Raw genomic sequence first — 18,172 nt, 5'->3', positions numbered from 1 at the left:
ATCTTCCCCAAAATGGCTAACCAAATGAAGATTTCTTTTCGCGGAGGAACCAGATTTTTCCTAAATCCGATCCTTTCAAGATGATTAACTCTTGATTATGTGAGGATTTGAAGAATTCATATGTTGCATGACCGAAAAGAGGCCTGATTTGTTGGGAGTCCATATGAGGGCATCCTCTTCATGAGGAGATAGAAAAACTGAGTTTAAGAGGTGAAGTAGTTGTTTTTTTTCCGCTTCATCTCTTGGTCGAAGAATGCGCCTCCACATAAAACACCAACTCCAAGTCTGACCATCCTAAAATCCTAAGGAGCCAATAGACGCATCAGGGGGAAGTACGATTGAGAATAGTCGAGGGAAGGTTTCTTTTAGAGGCTCTTGCCCTAGCCATCACTCATGCTAAAAATAGTGGTGAGAGTCCATTTCCAACCTTCTTCCTGACCCTGGAAGTAGGAAAAGTTTTGGCAATATCATGGGACAGGAGTGATTTGCAAATGTTTCGCCATGGTCTAACATGAGGTGGGGTTGCAATTTGAGAGATGATGAAGGACGATGGGTACTCATATTTGAGTTGAATTACTTGACGCCAGAAGGCTTGTGGTTCACAAAAATAGCGCCACACCTATTTAAACATTAGGGCAAGATTCCGATAGAACAAATTGCTAACTCCCAAGCCTCCAAGTATTTTAGGGAGTTCAATATGGGCCCATTCAATTAGGAGTAGGCTCTTCTTCCCCTCAAATCCACTCCGCAGGAAGTTACGTTGTATTATATTGATTTTCTCAATCATAATTTTCGACAGGGCAAATAATGACATGTAATACAAAGGTAGGCTGGAAAGAGATGACTTAACGAGTGTGAGTTTACCTACAATGGAAATAGTGCTGCTTTCCAAGAGGCGAGCTTCTTCTCCAGCCGCAATATTATCGGATCCCATGTGCGAGGGAGAGAGGTAGGGCCTCCAATAGGCAATCCAAGATAGCAAAAAGGCAGAGTACCCACTTGAAATTGAATAATTTTTGCAGCCTTGTTGATCCGTGAAGGGTCAACATTTATTACAATCATTGAGCTCTTATGAAAATTGACGGAGAGTCCTGATGAAAGTTGGAATAATTTTAGGCTTTTCTTTATGTTCTTCAAGTACTCCAGATTTTGAGGGCAAAAAAAAACCGTGTCGTCTGCATATTGGAGATGCAAAATAGTGATTGGATCATCTTTATTTCCAATCTCAATACCTTCCCATAACTACTTGTTTATTGCTTTCTTAATCAATAAGTTCAGTGCATCGACTACAAGATTGAATAGAAAAGGCGAAAGGGGGTCACGTTGTCGTAGCCCTCGATGCAGTTTGAAAAGGATAGTTGGTGAGCCATTTGAGAGAAGTGATGCAGAGGATTTCATAACACGGGATTTGATCCATTACCTCTATATTGGGGGGAAGCCCATCTGAGTCAAAGTCCTATCAAGGAAATCCCAAACTATGTTGTCGAAGGCTTTATGAAAGTCAAGTTTAAAGATAATGGCTTGTTTCTTTCTCCTTTTGCAGTGATCAATAATCTCTCCTGCTATAAGTGCTCCGTTGAGTATCTGTCGACCTTTGATGAAAAAGGTTTGGGAAGATCTAATCAAATGGTCCATAACCTTTTGCAGTAATCTAGCCAGAAGTTTTAAAATCACTTTGTATGCAGCCCACCATGCTGATGGGCCTAAAATCCTTAAAGCCTGATGGATTGTATGTTTTTGCGATCAAGGCGATAAAAGCAGTATTGCACCCCTTAGGTATAGATGAGGATTCCCAGAAGTTTTCTACTATTCTATAGAAGTCATCTTTAATGAATTCCCGTGACTACTTGATAAAGGTGAAGTTTAGTCCATCAGGGCCTAGAGATTTAAGTCCATCACAAGAAGCAACCGTCATGCTAATTTCATTATGAGAGAAGGGTTGTATTAGAAATGATACCTGGGAGGGAAGAAGTTTGTTGAATCCGAGGTCCTCAAAAAAACGACGAGTTGAGAACTCCTTAGCAAAGATATTTTTGAAGTAAGCGACAGCTTCGTTTTTTTATTATTGCAGGATCATTAGTAACTGAACCATTGATAGCCAGGGAAGAAATAAGGTTTTTTCTTTTTCGGATAGATGCAATTGTATCAAAGAATTTGGTGTTTTGATCCCCCTCTTTGAGCCATGTGATCATTCGGGATTTTTGGGCCCAAATTGATTCTTTCCTTTTTAGCCACAACCAAAGATCATGCTGTGCTAATTTTCTGGAAGCAATTTTATCTTCTTCAAGAAGCCTGGAGGAGGCAGCAGTGTCGAGTTCTTGAATCTTTGATTCCAATTGCATAATTTTTTCATCGATGTTACCAATTAACTCATTTTGGTTCCAAATTTTGAGTTTTTTTTTTTTTACTGATTTCGGTTTGTCAGAGGGTGAAAGGTGTGAAGCATTATTCTAGGCTTCTTTGATGACTTTCATACAGTTGGGGTGTGAAAGCCAACAATTTAGAAATCAGAACGGTTTTGGTCCCCAATCTAGGTCATAGGAAGGGGTAAGGAGTGGGCAATGATCTGACAGAGAGCGGGAGAGAAGAGATAGTCCGAGGTTAGGGAAGTGATAAATCCATTCAAGGTTCACCAAAAGGCAATCAAGTTTTGATTTGGATTATCCCCTAAACCAAGTAAAAAAGCCATTGTCCGCATTTATTTCCAGTAGCTGGGTGTCTTGAAGGAATCTTTTAGCCCCCACAAGTCTTGCCTTCCTCTATCGTCAATCCCTAATACTTCGTTAAAATCCCCCGAAATAAGACAGGGAAGTTTCAAATTGGTCCAGAATTCATGGATATCTTGCCATATAGTCACTCTTGCCTCATGGTTGCATGGGTTGTAAATGTTGATTAGCGAACATTTGAAGTTTGAGGGAAGGTGAGTACCCATTATTGAAATCCAATTCTGGTTTATATTGCTTGATTTCATATTGAATAAGGTGGAGTTCTAGTGTGATAAAATACCCCCCGACATACCTGAAGATGGGCTGACAATCCATAGCGCATTTGTGTCGTTCGAAAAGTATTTTGTGAGCCTTTGGGAGGTGTCTTCAACTTTTGTTTCTTGTATGAAGACGAAGTGTGGATTATATTTAGTGATGAGTTTTCGAAGCGTGGCGCGCTTAGGTCTTTCATTAAGACCCTTTATATTCCATGAGAAGACAATCATAAAAAGTTGTGGAGGTGATGAACTGCTGAGATCTGCTAATGACTGGACTTCCAGTCCATATCTTGTTTCTTCAGGATTTGGTCAATTCTGTCCTTAAGTTCATAAAATAGGGCCTTCAAATTTCAAACCCAATTCAGATGCAAATCGTAGGACTTCTTCAAAAGAGATAGGAGAGGATGATGGGAAGTGATTGGCAGGTGTTGACTGATTTTATTGCGGAGGGGATATTGGGTTCAAATCCAGGAGGGAAAAGTGGTCCAAAAGTCGATGAGAATTTAAGTTATGAAGAAAAGCCATTAGAAATCATTGACAGGCGTGAAAAAGTATTACGAAATCAAACAATACCACTGGTAAAGGTATTATGGACCAACCATGGATCTGAAGAAGCAACCTGGGAAAAAGAGTCGGATATGAGGAATCGATATCCCCATTTATTTTAAGGTATGATTTGAATTTCGGGACGAAACTTCTTAAGGGGGTGAGAGTGTAATAGCTAGTCAAAAATAATAATAACAATAGTGATTATAGTAGTAGTAGTAGTAATAATAATAATAATAATAATAATAATATATAATAATATAATAATATATAATAATATAATATATATATACATATGATGAGAAATAGTAATCATTAAAAAAGAAATTTGATTAAGAAAACCTCTTATATATAGTACGAGTAGTTCACTTTAATAAGGCTACCTGTGGGAAGTATTATTATTATTATTATATTAGCAAAAGGGGATAAGTGTTTGGTGTAGGTGAGTATAACATAAACCAATAACAAACCACGTGCCAAAGAGGGGAGTGAAAGTAAAGATAATTAAGGACAAGTTGGTTTGAAGTTCTGATAGGAGTTACCAAAGGAAAGGGGACCCTCCAAAATTTCCAAGTACAATAAGTTAAAAACGTTGATCTCACCACCTAGTATACTTATAGGGGAACTTCCAGTTAAATTTTCACCCTCAAACTCCACAAAAATTCCACTGCCCAGAACTCCTCAAGATTTCCGCCACACACTCGCCAGAACCACGGTTCTGTCTAAGCCTCATTCTTCCTCCATTTTCTTAGGTAAAAACTCCATTTTTCTTCCATGAAAACTAATAAAAATGTTCTAAACTTGTAGGTGCATATTGGGTAACCAAGAATTTCAGGAAAAACAAAGGAAAAATTGAAGAACAAGAGGAGGAAGAACTCATTAAGGTAAACTGGAAAAAAACATATTCTTAGGTGATATGTTTAGGCTTTGTTTTGGGGGAATTCCTTCCAATTACTAACTTCTATTGTGTGCATGTCTTAAATTTGTTGGGTAGGAGTAAAGATTCGAGCTTTTGAAGCCATTTTGGGAAGAAATTATGCTAGAAATTAAGGTACACACAATTCTAAATTAACATGGGATTTTTAGTTCTTTAGTTTGGTGAAACCTCTTTGTATGAATATATGGACTTAAAGTTTGAGTCTTTATATGATAATGAGTAACATGTATATGCTGGTTCAAGTATAACATATGTAAATTTTATTGCATGCATGTTGAATGATACATAATATTGAAAGAACAAGTAAAGATACTAATGGATGGAAGATGGATTTTGTTGTGATTTTGTGGTTTAGTTGCAATTTCATGATAAAATTTGGAACTTAGGACCCTAAACCTACTGCATTTTAATATATAAACAGTGGTTAATGAGAATTGGATTCATGAACCAAATAGTGCAGTAAACTTCATTTGTAAAATACTATATTTTTCCGAAACCTCGAATGTGATGTCACAAGATTCATAACATAGTATTCAAGGGCCATCTTTTCTATGACTTGTGAATTTAAGCATGATCATGATTGTAGGAATGAGGGGCCTTTATCTATAGTTAACAAGTAAAATTATAAGTAAAGTATATGAGAAATAGATGTTAGAAACAATGAAACGTTATCTTGTTATGCATGATTACAAATTCCTAAGCTAGGGGGTAGAGTTATTTTGAGAACTAATGGAAGTAATGGTAGATATATTTTATAAAGAATATTGATTGAGATGTTAGTTGCAAAAGATTTGAGTTTCATAGAAATGATAGGGGGAAGAAACTGCGTAAGCAGTGATGAACACACCATAAGGTGTATGTATGAGTATAGATGATAGGACATGTCCTGGATTAAGTCTTGCAAGCAGTAAATATATTATAATGGGAAGACGTTCCCATGAGTTTAGAGTTGGCAGATTAGCCCTCTATTCGTGCTTCTTCTCCCCGGTTAAATATATTAGTAAATAGATCGAAAAGAACTTAGATGGTAAAGTGCATTTCTTATACTCACTATTTGAAATATGGGAAGATCGCGCCACTGACACGTTGGGAAATCGTAAACCACATGTAATTAAGTGATGATTGCCAATGCTTAACTTATATAAGAATGAGCGTTATATATGCTTCCTACAAGAATAAACATGAGAACTGAAGAATTTGTGTGTACCAGCTTTGTTGACTTAAATTGTTATTGTCATTTCCCAACTGCCCTTCCGGGCAGTGGTGGAGTTGCAGGGCTAGGTAAAGGAAGTTGTTTGAAATTACGTGATGCGCTTGCCACCGTGTTGTGAACTTAAATGTTTTGTCATTTTGTTACGTTTATAATACTTGAAATGTAAATATTATAATAGGTTCCATGGCATGTATTTTTGGTAGATCCATATGTAAATTTCCTTAAAAATATGGATTGTAATATTATGTTAATATTTTAAGCAGGTGGTAAGATACTTTCAAGTCTTGGAGTTTCCTTAAGAAGGAAAACTGCAAGCTTGGGTAACATCACCTAATTAGCTATGACACAATTATACTTCTAGTAGCTTCCAGATAAGCATCTTAATTAGGTGAGCTGTTACATAGGGTATGTAGGCATTTGTGAGAAAACTAATTTCTACATTGGGAGTTGGTGGACTATTCTTGGGATGATCACTGGGAGGAGGAGGGGGAGGAGGTTGAGAAGGCGGCGGGGGATGGGATTGGCGGGAAGTGCGGAGGAGGAAGAAGGGGATAAGGAGATGGATGTGCGAGTTGTTGCTGCGGGGGTGTGGTGGGGGAGGAGGAAGTGGGGGGAGTGAGGTGGGGGTAGGGTGATATACTGGAAGGGAAGAGGGGACACTTCGAGTTGTGGATGAGATTCTTTGAGTGTTGAGGACAACTTCTTTATATGAACGAAGGTCCACATTTGCCGGATTATATGGGATTTTCTTTCTGGTAAGAGGATTGCTACTTGGTTTCCTCTTCTTTGAGGTAGGGAGTGGTTCTCTTGGAGCTTTATCCCATTTGACAGGGGATACTTTCAATTTTATGTTTCCAATTTTCTACCATCTACTTTAAAGATAGCCTGACGCATCAAGCTTTTGCTTTAGTACATGATGAAAGCATATCTATCTTTTTTCTATTTGGTCGGAGTTTGGGTGGGATGGTGATTCCGGCGATAGGGCCATATGGTGCAAAGATAAAAGCAAGTTGTCCGGGATGAAATTTGGGTGGGAGGAAGTCTATCTGGCAGGTTTTTGAGGCAGATGGTTGGTTGTGGGGAGAAGGATGAGTCTTCTTCTTTTTGGCTACCTTGATCCATCCATTTTCATGGCCCTTCAGCTCACTCACTTTCTCTCTAGAATTTCTCTCTCTCTCTCATCTCTCTTGCTAATACTACATTTGACACTAATGATGAGATTAAGGGGATATTTTGTAAATCCACCTTTTTTAGGGCTTTCTTAAGTAACCATGGTTATTGGTTTAGTGGCCCCATATTATTTCCCTCCAAAAAGAGCACTAGACCCCCAAAAAATAACATTGCCTTCTCTTTTTCTACCCATAAAATGTGATTGCTTGCCACTTTTTCTCATTGAACAATGTGTTTGGGGCAGTCCTATTCGTAACATTTTATAGGCTTTGGGCGAAACTTAAAATATAGGCCCTTATTATTTTTTTATGATGTGAGCATCTTTCAACAAAAACAAAAAAAAATATTCAACATAACACGAGTATTCGACTTAAAACATTAAGTTCTAAAAAAAACTACATTTTCTCGAAAATTTAAAGAGGGGTTTCTTCTAGCATTATTTGATGAAAAATCTAAAAAATATAAAGTTACATGTTGCTAAAATAAATAAACCCTCCTTCCTCTTTGAGTCATAAATTAGTAAAATACTTTAAGAAGAGAACAAATATATTACATTTACATCACAGTCTGGAGATTTCATTGTTCCAACTTTTCAATAACTATAGTGGGATTTCTCGCTAACAAATGAGATTTATCAACATTTTGAAGTAATTTCGAACTTTTAATACCCCAAAAAATGATTATGTACACAAAGCCATGTAAATCAACAAATTATTTCGAAAAAAATTAAACAAAACCAAGTAAATCAATCATCTTATAATCTTTTTTACTAAATTGACAAAACCAAGTAAAAAGAAACAATTCTCAACTACTCATTTGCAGACGATCTATAGAAGAAATAAAAATTACATAAACAATATTCATTTATTTTAGATGAAATTCAACTAAAAATAGGAAAATTAGCAAGAATACAAAAAATTACCGAAATTGTTGATGGTGATGATGATTCTGAGTCAAAATAGAATGAGCCTCAACCTAAAAAGATTTGAAAATCTACTAGTGCTAGAAATTCAAATTACTTCTATTGACAGTGAGGACAATGAAGACTTTGAAAATGACATGTTCACTTCAGAAAAGTACAAGAAAAATAAGAATAGGACTGATAATGTAACTCTATAGACTATTTATGTATGTTCTAAGATTAGTTGTTAAATAAGTAGCTAAGGTACAATGTTTAAATTTCTTTCTTTAGTATCTTTATTTTGTTAGGGAATAAGTTTGGTTATTATGGATTGGAAAAATATTATTATCATCATTTTGAGGAATAAAAGTGATTATTAGCTATTCAAGTTGAGTAAGAATTTATTTTAGTACGCGAATGGGATATATTTTATTCTATTGTTATGATAAATTTTATTTAATCCTTATATATTATTGCTGTAAATTATATTCATGAATGAGTATATGGTTGATTATCATTTATAATGATTGAAAATGACGCTATTATAATTGCATAGAATATTATTGTGATACGATCTTGTATGATTAAGTCGAATTGATGCTCTAACATTTTCTATTCACCTATTGGGAGACAAATCGACTCAAGAAAGAGTTGAGCGTCCTGATCCTGCAGGGGACATATTTGAAAGACTAGTTAAGATTAAGCCGTCGTACTTTAAGGGGAAAGCTAATCCAACTATCTTAAAGAGCTGGATTAGGGAGTTCGAAAAGATTTTTGGGCCTGTAAATTTTCCAGAGGCTATGAAAGTAGGTCAAGTTGTGTTATGTCTGAAAGATGAGGCGGGCTTGTGGTGGAAATAAAATGGGAATAGACTTTGTTGTGGAATGTTTTAATTGGGATTCCTTTATAGCTGATTTAAGAGGAAAATTTTACCCTATTTTATGAGGCAACAAAAGGATCAGGAGTTCATAAACCTTAGGATGGAGAGTATCACCATTTTTTAGTATTATAGTAAGTTCGTAGCATAGTATAGGTTTGCACCTGAGGTTGTAGGTAATGAAGAGCTAAGGGCTCTAGAGATTTGAGCAAGGTTTGACTGAGGAAATCAAATTAGGGTTAGGTGAAGAGACCTTTGCGTCCATATATGTTGTTTATGGGAGAGCCATCCATAATTATGGTCTTCATTCAAGGCGTGATAAGAAGAATGTTGTAATGGGTGAGAAAAGAAATGATTTCAATACTGGAGGAAATAAGGGCAACTTTGAGAAGAATAGAAATGAGAATGGGAATTTCCCCTTATTTCAAGGACTATTTATAGTGTTTGAAGTGATTATTGTACCTTGATGTCACCCTAATTTGGGAGCATCTGATTGGCTGAGCAATAGTTTTATGACACGTGGTGATCATTGATTAGAGAGTACACATCATCCATTCTACAATAATGTTTTTTGTAGATGTTGGGCCAAAGTACAGATTGGGCGAAAAGGAGGGATTGTATAGCTCTTTTTTATTCAGAAAGGTGTACTTTAGGCCATATACCTTTTTGGACCATGTACTTTTCTGCAGCAGCAAAGGGACACATGTACGAACAGGATGGATCCACGTGTCTAGGGATGGCAGTGGGGCGGATCAAGTAGGAGACCCGCCCCATCCCCGCCCAATGGGGTGGGGATGGGTCTAGGTTTGGCGGGGATGGGGATTAAAATTGTACCCGCAATGGGTGGTGGAGCGGGTGTGGATTTTATGTTATACCCGCTCCAACCCCCCCCCCACCCCCGCCACGCATATTTATTATTAAAATTCTATTTATATACATATATTACTAACGTATTTGAAGACACTTTTGAAATGTAATAAAACATTTGCCTTTCTTAATGTATTTTAACTTTTCTTTTACTATATTATATTGTGATTTTGTGAAGTAGACAACTATAATGGGCTTATGGAAGATTTTTTGGTGGATTTTTTGCTGGGATGAAGTGGGTATGACGTGGGTACGGCGCGGGTGTGGGGGCGGGGCGGGACGGGGGTGGGTCTAGAATTTTCCTCCTCAATGGGTGGTGGGCGGGGATGGGGATGGAATCTTTCCCCGCAATGGGTGGTGGGGCGGGGATGGGAATGAGAATTTAATGCGGGTGCGGGTGTGGGGATACCATCCTCCGCACCCGCCCAGCCCAATTGCCATCCCTACACGTGTCCTATTTATAGCCGTTGATTTTTAGGCTATAGCATTTGCCCCTTAAAAGAGGATTTTTACCATTAGGCGTCAAGACGGTTGTAATTCTCTTTTAACCAAAGAGAACTGCCTTAACCTTTACAAAGTGAAGAAGGCGCCAAACTGCCGGTCTCAACAGGTCAATCCACAAAGGTTTTTTTAATGTAATGGCTATCTTACTGGATGGGGATGTCATTTTTACCTCCCTATAAAGACAGACCCTTGTCCTTTCCGAATTCATTTTCACACCTTTGACAGAATTTTTCTAGAGAAAGAGACTACCGATTTTTTACTGAACTTTTAGAGAGAGAAAGAGCTTCCGTCCTAGATCTCGATAACCTTCTTCAACCGTCCAAGTAATTCCAACAGGTATTGCTTTCTTATTTTAATTCTCAATTTTTGTTTTTGTTTTCATTCTTTTTTAAGAAAAAATAGATTCGTCTTCTTCATCGAACAATCCCGGCCGCTTAAGGGTTGGCCTTAACCTTAGAATAGAGAGCCTTCCCTCTTCGGCACATTCTATAGTTGGGCCTATTCTGACCGGACATGCATTTTATTTTTATGGACATGGACGGCAAAGTCAGGCGACCCAGTCTCTATCTGGCGCGCGTCAAGCAAACGGCTCGCATTAGACGTGGGGTAAATCTCCAGGCCTCAAGCTCAGAAATGGAGGCGTCAACAGGTCGAGTCCCTAACAAAGGGGTGCGCGAAGTTCAAAGTGCTCGTCCAACAAACAGAACCCCTTCTCCTGAAAGCGTCCAGGAGGAAAGAACCAGTTAGAGGCCTTCCAAAGCCAGCCCGTCCGAACAAGGTATGGCGGTGGACGAGGCTAATGAGATGTAGATTTCTTCTGACCCGTCCAATGATTCGGACGAGCCTTCGACTAGCCGCCTAGGTCCTCTGTTAGACCCTAGGTTTATTCTAGCTAATAATAGTTGGCTAGGATGAGTAGTTGCAGACCTTAAACACTTCTCCTCGGTAATACCTATCCTAGGGTATTCCTTTGTTCTGCCGGACAAGGAGGATACTATCGTTAATGCCCCGTCCGACCACTTCGCTGTTTATCAGTTGGCTCTGGACGCAGGGTTGCGATTTCCCTTGCACCCATTTATAAGCCGTCTTCTTCACCACTACAACATCGGCCATAATCAGTTTGCCCCAAATTCCTGGCAAAATATCTTGACTTTGGTCAAGCTAAAGGGTGTTTCCCCTTCTTTGGCTGCCTTTACCCAGATACACTATGTATCTAAGGTTCCCAAGACAATAGAAGGAGCCTAGTTCAGCGTATGCAACCGTCACGACTTCTTGACATCCTGGGACAAGACTTCCAAGATGCACGCCTGGAAGGCGGAGTTTTTATTCGTCCAATCCCCTGAGGGAGCCATCGCTAGACGATGCCGGTATTTTAGCCGGGCTCCTACTAATACTGGACGAACGACATCCTACTTAAATGATTCGGCCGAGGAGATGATGGAATACTTCAGGACTCCATACAACTCTTCTTTTAAGGGTCTGTCCAACTGGATTTCCTTTAAGGAGATGTTTTACGATGATAACTTCCTGGTCGCCGCGGGCTTGCGGCAGGCCGAGGATAGAGGTTTACTTCCTGGTCCCAGTTAAATGGCCTCGTCCAATGGCTGTAATCCTCTAATAGTATGTTTTTCTTTTGCAGCTTCCGCTAAAGTCGTCCGAAAGAAATCTTGGACGGGAGACATTAGCATGTCTAAGTTCACAAGCTGAATATGGAAGGAGTACAACAAATCCGGCTCTGAAAAGAGGACGGATACCTTGGTAGTTTTTTTTTGTAGGCCGACAAAAATTCTTTGGGCGGCTAGTTTCCTTTATTCGTCCAAAAAGTTCATTTATCTTTTCTGGACGAACCTTTCTCCGGATAGAAACGGTCGGGAAATTAAAGGTCGGTCTCCTTCTTTGTATGAGGCTCGTCAGGGAATCAATGTTTTGATTGATTCTTGGACGGGTCATAATTACTTTCTGGATGCTTCCTGCTCTAGAGTGAAAGACGGCCACACTTTTAATTGGTCAGGCCTCGTCCAAGAACCAACACTCTATTGGTTCCTGGACGACCAACCTTTTTATTGGACTAGCCGCTCTCCTTCTTTAGGCAGGCTTCGTCCAGGTCTTAAATTTTATTTTTCTTTGGACGAGTCTTCTTCAATTGACGCTTATGCTCCTAACTTCTCTTTTTTGGCTCAGAAAAATTTCCCAACGTCCAAAGCATTGGCGGAAAAAGCGGCCACCAAAAAGAGGTCGGCCACAACTGGAGATGCTCCTCCTTCGAAGAAATCCAAAGGCTTTACGACCAAAGAGAAGAAAGTCGATCACCCCACCTTACCAAAGGTCGAAATTCCTCCAAAGGTGGAGGAGACGATAATGATTCCTTATGTTGGAGAAATCGGCCTGACACCTCCTATAGCTTCTGAACACCCGGACGCGGTTGTTTGTCTAGACGAAGCCGAAGGAGCTGGAGAATAGACTTCTCAGCCGGACGCGGCTATGGACGGCTCGGCTTTTTCCGGGCCGGGAGCAGGGTTGGTATCCCAAATGCCCTATGCTTACAGATCTGCCTCTCGGTCTTCTACTGAGTCTTACTATTCCAACATAGTTAGAACCCTACGCGTGGGCAGACGTCCAATGAGTCCGTCCAACAAACTGCAGTGGTCATTTCCGTCCGGAATACTGATGACTCTCCTCTATCAGATAAAGGCAAAGGGGCAGCTGAAGTAGCTCCTGACACTTCGGACGACGAATCATCGGCCGCTTTTGCAAGGATGACTTCGGCCGATCGCGAGAAGCTCAAACAGGAGCTCTTCAATTGCTTTCCCGAGCCTTATATTAAAGGCTTGAGAGACGCCTCATCCGGACATGTGGGCTACATGTCTCAATTGACTGCTGAGGTAGGACATTCATTTCCTTGTCGCTCTTTTTTCATACTTGTGAAATAACTGGTCTCTTCTATGATCGTCTTTGACATTTTTTTTATCTTTCTTCTCTTTTTCGGAAGACTGGGTAAGGTTGCTTAGAAAAAAAAATAAGCAACTTGTCCGGGATGCAACATCAGATGGGGACTATACACGCAATGGCCGAGCAGGAAATTCTGCATCGCCAGTCGAGGGAGGCTTGGGTGAGGCGTTCAGCCGAACTAGAGTCGGCCACCAAAAAGTATCTCATCCGGCTAACTGAGCTTCTGGACGAGAAAGATGCTTTGAAGTTGGCCCTGACGGATGAAAGGAACGCTGCCCTTCTGACGGCGGTACAGCTCAGGAGGGAAAATTGCTTTCTTCGGGAAAAGAACTATGAGCTGAAGGAGGAGGCCGCTGAAGCCTTTGAGTCTACCAAAGGGGCTCTGAATGAGGTTATAGATACCTCTAAGTCCTGGCTTGTGAAGGCATTCGAAATGCTGGCCGAAGCTAACGACGTTCCTTGATACGAACGTCGTTTAGAATTTCAAGAAAGCCTTCACAAAACCACAGTGGCCTGCAAAGAGCTTCCGATTTTTGCAAGATGGGAAGGACGCGCAGGCGCACTATGACCACTGAAGCAAATATGGTTTTACAATAAATTAACACGCAAAATGTATATAACAGATTACCCGGGTGTACCTATCACAAGGTACATCCGAGTGTATGTTATAATTTGTGTGATCTGAGATAATCATAAACAATTTGCATCAAAATAACCTGAAGATCATCGAAACACGCAAACGGGGAGTGGTAGAGCACACTTTACGTAATTCATGTCATTATGCACCTAAATGCTCTAAAAGGAGTTCTAAATACAATCAAAATGTATCTAAAAACTATATATAAATGTGACATATCAGCCCTAAACTGCTAACGGTCTGTTTGGTACTTGATTATAAATGGTGGTAATGAGAATAAATTTGTATGTAAATTTGTTATGAAAATCATTGGTCGTTCCCATGGTAATGTTAATTCATCCTAAAATATCTATTTTTCTTCTTAAATTTTCATTCCATCCAATACCACCTTATAGGTGGTAATGAGTGGTAATGAAAATTGCTTCTCCTTGGAGAAAAAAAGATACAAGTTTACGGGTGAGATTGCTTCTCCAAAAGGAAAAACACAAACTTAGAGGTTGAAATTGTCTCCCCATCAAAATTTTAAGGGTCATTCCCTTGTAATATTACACTTAAAAACTCATTCTCATTACTAACATTTATTATGGGCAGTAAATGTATCTATAAAAATATATAAAAAGGCGTGCATAAACAAGATACAGTGCCACGTGGCGCTCTCCCTAGGGAATTTTAGTTCATGTAATCTATGTCAATAAAAAAATTTAAAAATTGCATAGTATAAAGTTTGATCCCGAGACTTGAAGTACATATACTAAAGTATTAACCACTAAGCTAATTTTTATTTAATGTTATTATCATACAGTATTTTATTAATAAATAAATTTTTTTTCTTATTTCAGGCATAATCCGGACCTAATAAATAATTCTTAACTTAAAAACGGAGTTTCCCGCAAAAATTAGAACTATTTAGTTGATGGTGGTAAGAGAGTTTGGGCCCTAACTACAATAAGTTTTGGATCAAATGTCTAATAACTAACAGTACTCAAGTTTCCCCCTCCTTTCTTCGCTCCTGCTATCAACATTTTCAAAAAAAAAAAAGGCAACAATGGCGGCATCACTGAAGTTCTACTGTCTATCAATTGTTCTTTCACTGACGCTTCTTTTCATCGCTTCTTTTGCCGATAATCCTTCTTCTCTTCGTCTTCTCGAAACTAATTCCTCAATTCGGCGCTTGCTTCAAACTTCTGATCAGCAGAATCTTCTCTACGATTTCTATCGCTTCAGTTGCCCTAATGCTGAAACCGTCGTTTTCCAAAACATCCGAGATACCGTCGCCGTTGATACCAAGACTGCCCCTCAGCTTCTCCGGCTAATGTTCCATGATTGCTTCATTCAGGTCTATCTCTCTCACATAATCGATTTCTTGATTTTTAATTTGGTTAATTGTCGAAATTAGGGTTTCTTGATCTTTGTTATCGAGATTCATAGAAATGATGTAGTAGTTCCAAATTATGCAATTATTTTACATTCTTCTTGATTCTTTCGCATTTGGATATTCTGATTTTGAAGGTATATTATTATGTGAAATTCATGGCGGGAATAAGTTTGTGTTTATTCAACATCAAATGAGTTTTCTTTAGCTTTGAATGTGAAATGCTGCTAATTTTGGACATTGAAAATTTCGTCGTGGATTATGTTGGTGCAGGGTTGTGATGCGTCTCTGCTTCTAGATGATAGTAATGGGAATCAAAATCATTCAATAGAGAGAAATGCCTTCCCAAATCAGACTCTCAAGGGGTTTGATCTTATTGATCGGATCAAACAAGCATTAGAAACTGAGTGCCCTGGTGTTGTTTCGTGTGCCGACATTATTACTCTGGCCACTAGAGATGCTGTCATTTTGGTAATTACTCCTTTTTCGCCATTGCTGTCTGCTCATCTTTGTAGTTTGTAGATGAAGCCGGTTATCATAATGTTATTACTGCATCTGGAAGTGCTAAATAATGTGTTTTATTTGGATTTCTGCTGTCGTTTATCATTTAGGTGCTTATGATGGTATATGATGATGAATAGTTACATATTTTACTTTTTGTTGTTTGGGGGGGGGGGGGATGGGGATGGGAAGGGGTTGTGGCGATAGTCGTAAACGATAGTCATTTATTAAGCAGCTAGATGCACTTCAACACTGATAATATCAAAATTTCTTTTTTATCCTACATCTTATCCACATGATTCGAGTTGGACCTTGTCTCTTTCAATCAATGAATATATTATATGTTGTTGCATATAATATGTTCATCAATGCAATCTACTAGTAAACTTTACATTTTTGGTAGAGCATTTACCTTCTAGCATTCGTCCATATACATATTTTCATTCTTCTTTTCCCCTTTCTTGGTGTCCATTTACTGGTAGATTAGGTCTTAGTAAAATTTGGATCATGAAGTTTCAGGGTGCTCCCTTTTGCAGAAGTTAATTTTAAGCTCATCGACAATCTGTTCATGGTATATATTACATTGTAGAAAGAACTTCCTTAGGTAGAACAAGGAATACTAGTATAAATTATTTCTAGTAGTCTTCCTTTATACTTTAATTACTCGTAGTCTAGCTCTCTCATGCATTGGGTGTCAGCACAGTTCTTGAGTCATTGCTGTTGAGTGCTAATTCTTGAAAATAGTTGCCTATGCGTTTGCCTTATAATATTCATCCATGTACTAGTAGAATGAGTCTTCAATTCTGTACTAGTAGCATAGGTCTTAGTATTACTTCGTTCATGAAGCTTGTGGGTGTTTCGTTTCTTTAATTTTGAAGTTCTAGTTTTGGCTTCCTCTCCAATATGTTCATGGCATATGTCACTATGTAGGAATCACATTCTTTAGATAGGATAAGCAAACACACTTGAAAAGATGTTTTGTAGTACTTATCCTTTATATTTTTAGTTGATTTTCGTCTAGATCTATCAGCATTGATGTCTAGTTAGTTGTTGAGTGATTCAAACCATGCTGTCAATTCTTGAAATTAGTTTCTCATGGATAAAATGTTGCAAACATCTCCTGCTTTATAAGTATCTTGTTTATCTAACAGCTATTCACTGGCAACTTCTTTGTATTATTGTGGGAAGTATCTTTCTTGATTTTACTGCTGGAGGGCTTGTCCGTCATCACTCAAAGTAAACATTACGAGTTGCTGTGCTTTTATAATTGAGGGCACTGATTTTGTTACTGCCCCTGTTGTTTCTTTTCAACCGCAGTCTGGAGGACCATTTTTCCCTGTCCTCACTGGACGAAGAGACAGCCAGGCATCATACTTCGATGAAGCAAACCAGCAGATACCAAGACCAGACAGTGACATAACAGAGACGCTTGATCTGTTTTCACAGAAGGGTTTCAATGAAAAAGAAACTGTTAGCCTCTTGGGTACTTTACCTTGATTACCGTCGTGTTTAACGTTTTCTTAAATTTAGATTTAGAGTTCTTTGTAGATGCTTCTTGTTTTCCTCTTTTCTGAAAAAAAAAATTGTCTATGTTTGTTCGTAAAGGTGCACACAACATAGGAAAGATTGGCTGCGAATTTATTCAAAAACGGCTCTCCAACTTCAGAGGCACTGGAAACCCTGATACCTCCATCCCTGCAGAGTTCTTGGCTGAGCTGAAAAGAATCTGCAATTCAAATGCATCTCCCAGTCCTTCTCCATCCAGACTTAGGAATTTGATGGAATCTGCCACTGGCCTGCCTTCTTTGCAGTCCTTAGCGCCATTTATTTTCTCAGGCTCAGGTTTTGATTCACATTACTACAAGGGTGTCCTCATGGGACGGGGCTTACTTTATGCAGATCAGCAACTGATGGCAGATCCCACGACCGCTAAGCTGGTAGAAGTTTTTGCATCAGATGATGGTTTAACCTTCCGAAGAGAATTCTCCAAGTCGATGTTGAAGATGTCCAATCTTGGATTTCTCACCGGCTCTCAAGGTGAGGTGCGTACCAGATGCTCTTTACCAAACGGCAGCTGATCTCTGCTTTATCATCAGGTTCACTGATTTCTTGGTGAACTGCACAAAGTGCGTCCCTAATCAACCACAGTTCATAAACTTTCTAACTCACTCTCGTGAACTTTTTCTCCATAGTGTGTTCTTGAGGAGGTAACTTGTAGATTATCTAAGCCTCTTCAGGGCTAAAATTTGGATATTGGTTAGTAGTGACTGGCAGGTCTAGATATACTGCAGTTTTCCGCTGTAAATGATACAAGTATTACATACAAATCCTTAATGTACAGTGTTGCATCAAAGTCTTAGTAGGTAAGTGTTTTTCCATGTAAATGGTAGTCTCCTGTAATAATTGAATGATTGATTGTGATTCTATACAAACGCTGCATTTCTGCTATTCAATATGAGCATATATCTAGTTTGAAGCCGTAACTGTATGTTATCTAGCTGAAGAATCGATGCAAAAAAAAAGTTGTGAAAAGTTTTAGCTTGTGCATACAAGTGTTCTGTTCCTTGCACATTTTCATGGTTATCTATGTTTAAATTCATTTTCTCTGTGTGCTGTCATACTATGTGAATATCATCCTTGAATTTGAACTGCATATTAGTGAACAGAGACGAGAGAACTAGTTTTATGCTGTTATGGAAGCAATATGCTTGTGTC

The 18,172-nt window shown here is 38.8% G+C and overlaps 1 protein-coding gene and 1 long non-coding RNA gene across 2 annotated transcripts; both read left to right on the top strand.

The window, feature by feature from the left end:
• Window positions 1-4,267: 4,267 nt before the first annotated feature.
• On the top strand, window positions 4,268-5,938 carry LOC125499571 (uncharacterized). The gene is made up of 3 exons (XR_007276506.2): window positions 4,268-4,413; window positions 4,524-4,580; window positions 5,728-5,938. It is a non-coding gene; the product is annotated as an uncharacterized LOC125499571 (long non-coding RNA).
• An 8,354-nt stretch (window positions 5,939-14,292) lies between these two features.
• LOC104898696 (putative Peroxidase 48) lies at window positions 14,293-17,905 on the top strand. Its single transcript, XM_010685800.4, has 4 exons — window positions 14,293-14,920; window positions 15,230-15,427; window positions 16,775-16,940; window positions 17,063-17,905. Exons 1-4 carry the CDS (start codon window positions 14,630-14,632, stop codon window positions 17,533-17,535), a joined length of 1,128 nt encoding a protein of 375 aa, XP_010684102.1. The 5' UTR covers window positions 14,293-14,629; the 3' UTR covers window positions 17,536-17,905.
• Window positions 17,906-18,172: the final 267 nt, after the last annotated feature.

This window comes from Beta vulgaris, chromosome 7 (assembly GCF_026745355.1).
Source record: "Beta vulgaris subsp. vulgaris cultivar EL10 chromosome 7, EL10.2, whole genome shotgun sequence".
In the NCBI taxonomy this organism is placed as follows: Eukaryota; Viridiplantae; Streptophyta; class Magnoliopsida; order Caryophyllales; family Amaranthaceae; genus Beta; species Beta vulgaris.
The sequence above is the reverse complement of the archived record's forward strand: the minus strand, read 5'-3'. Positions and strand labels throughout refer to the sequence as shown.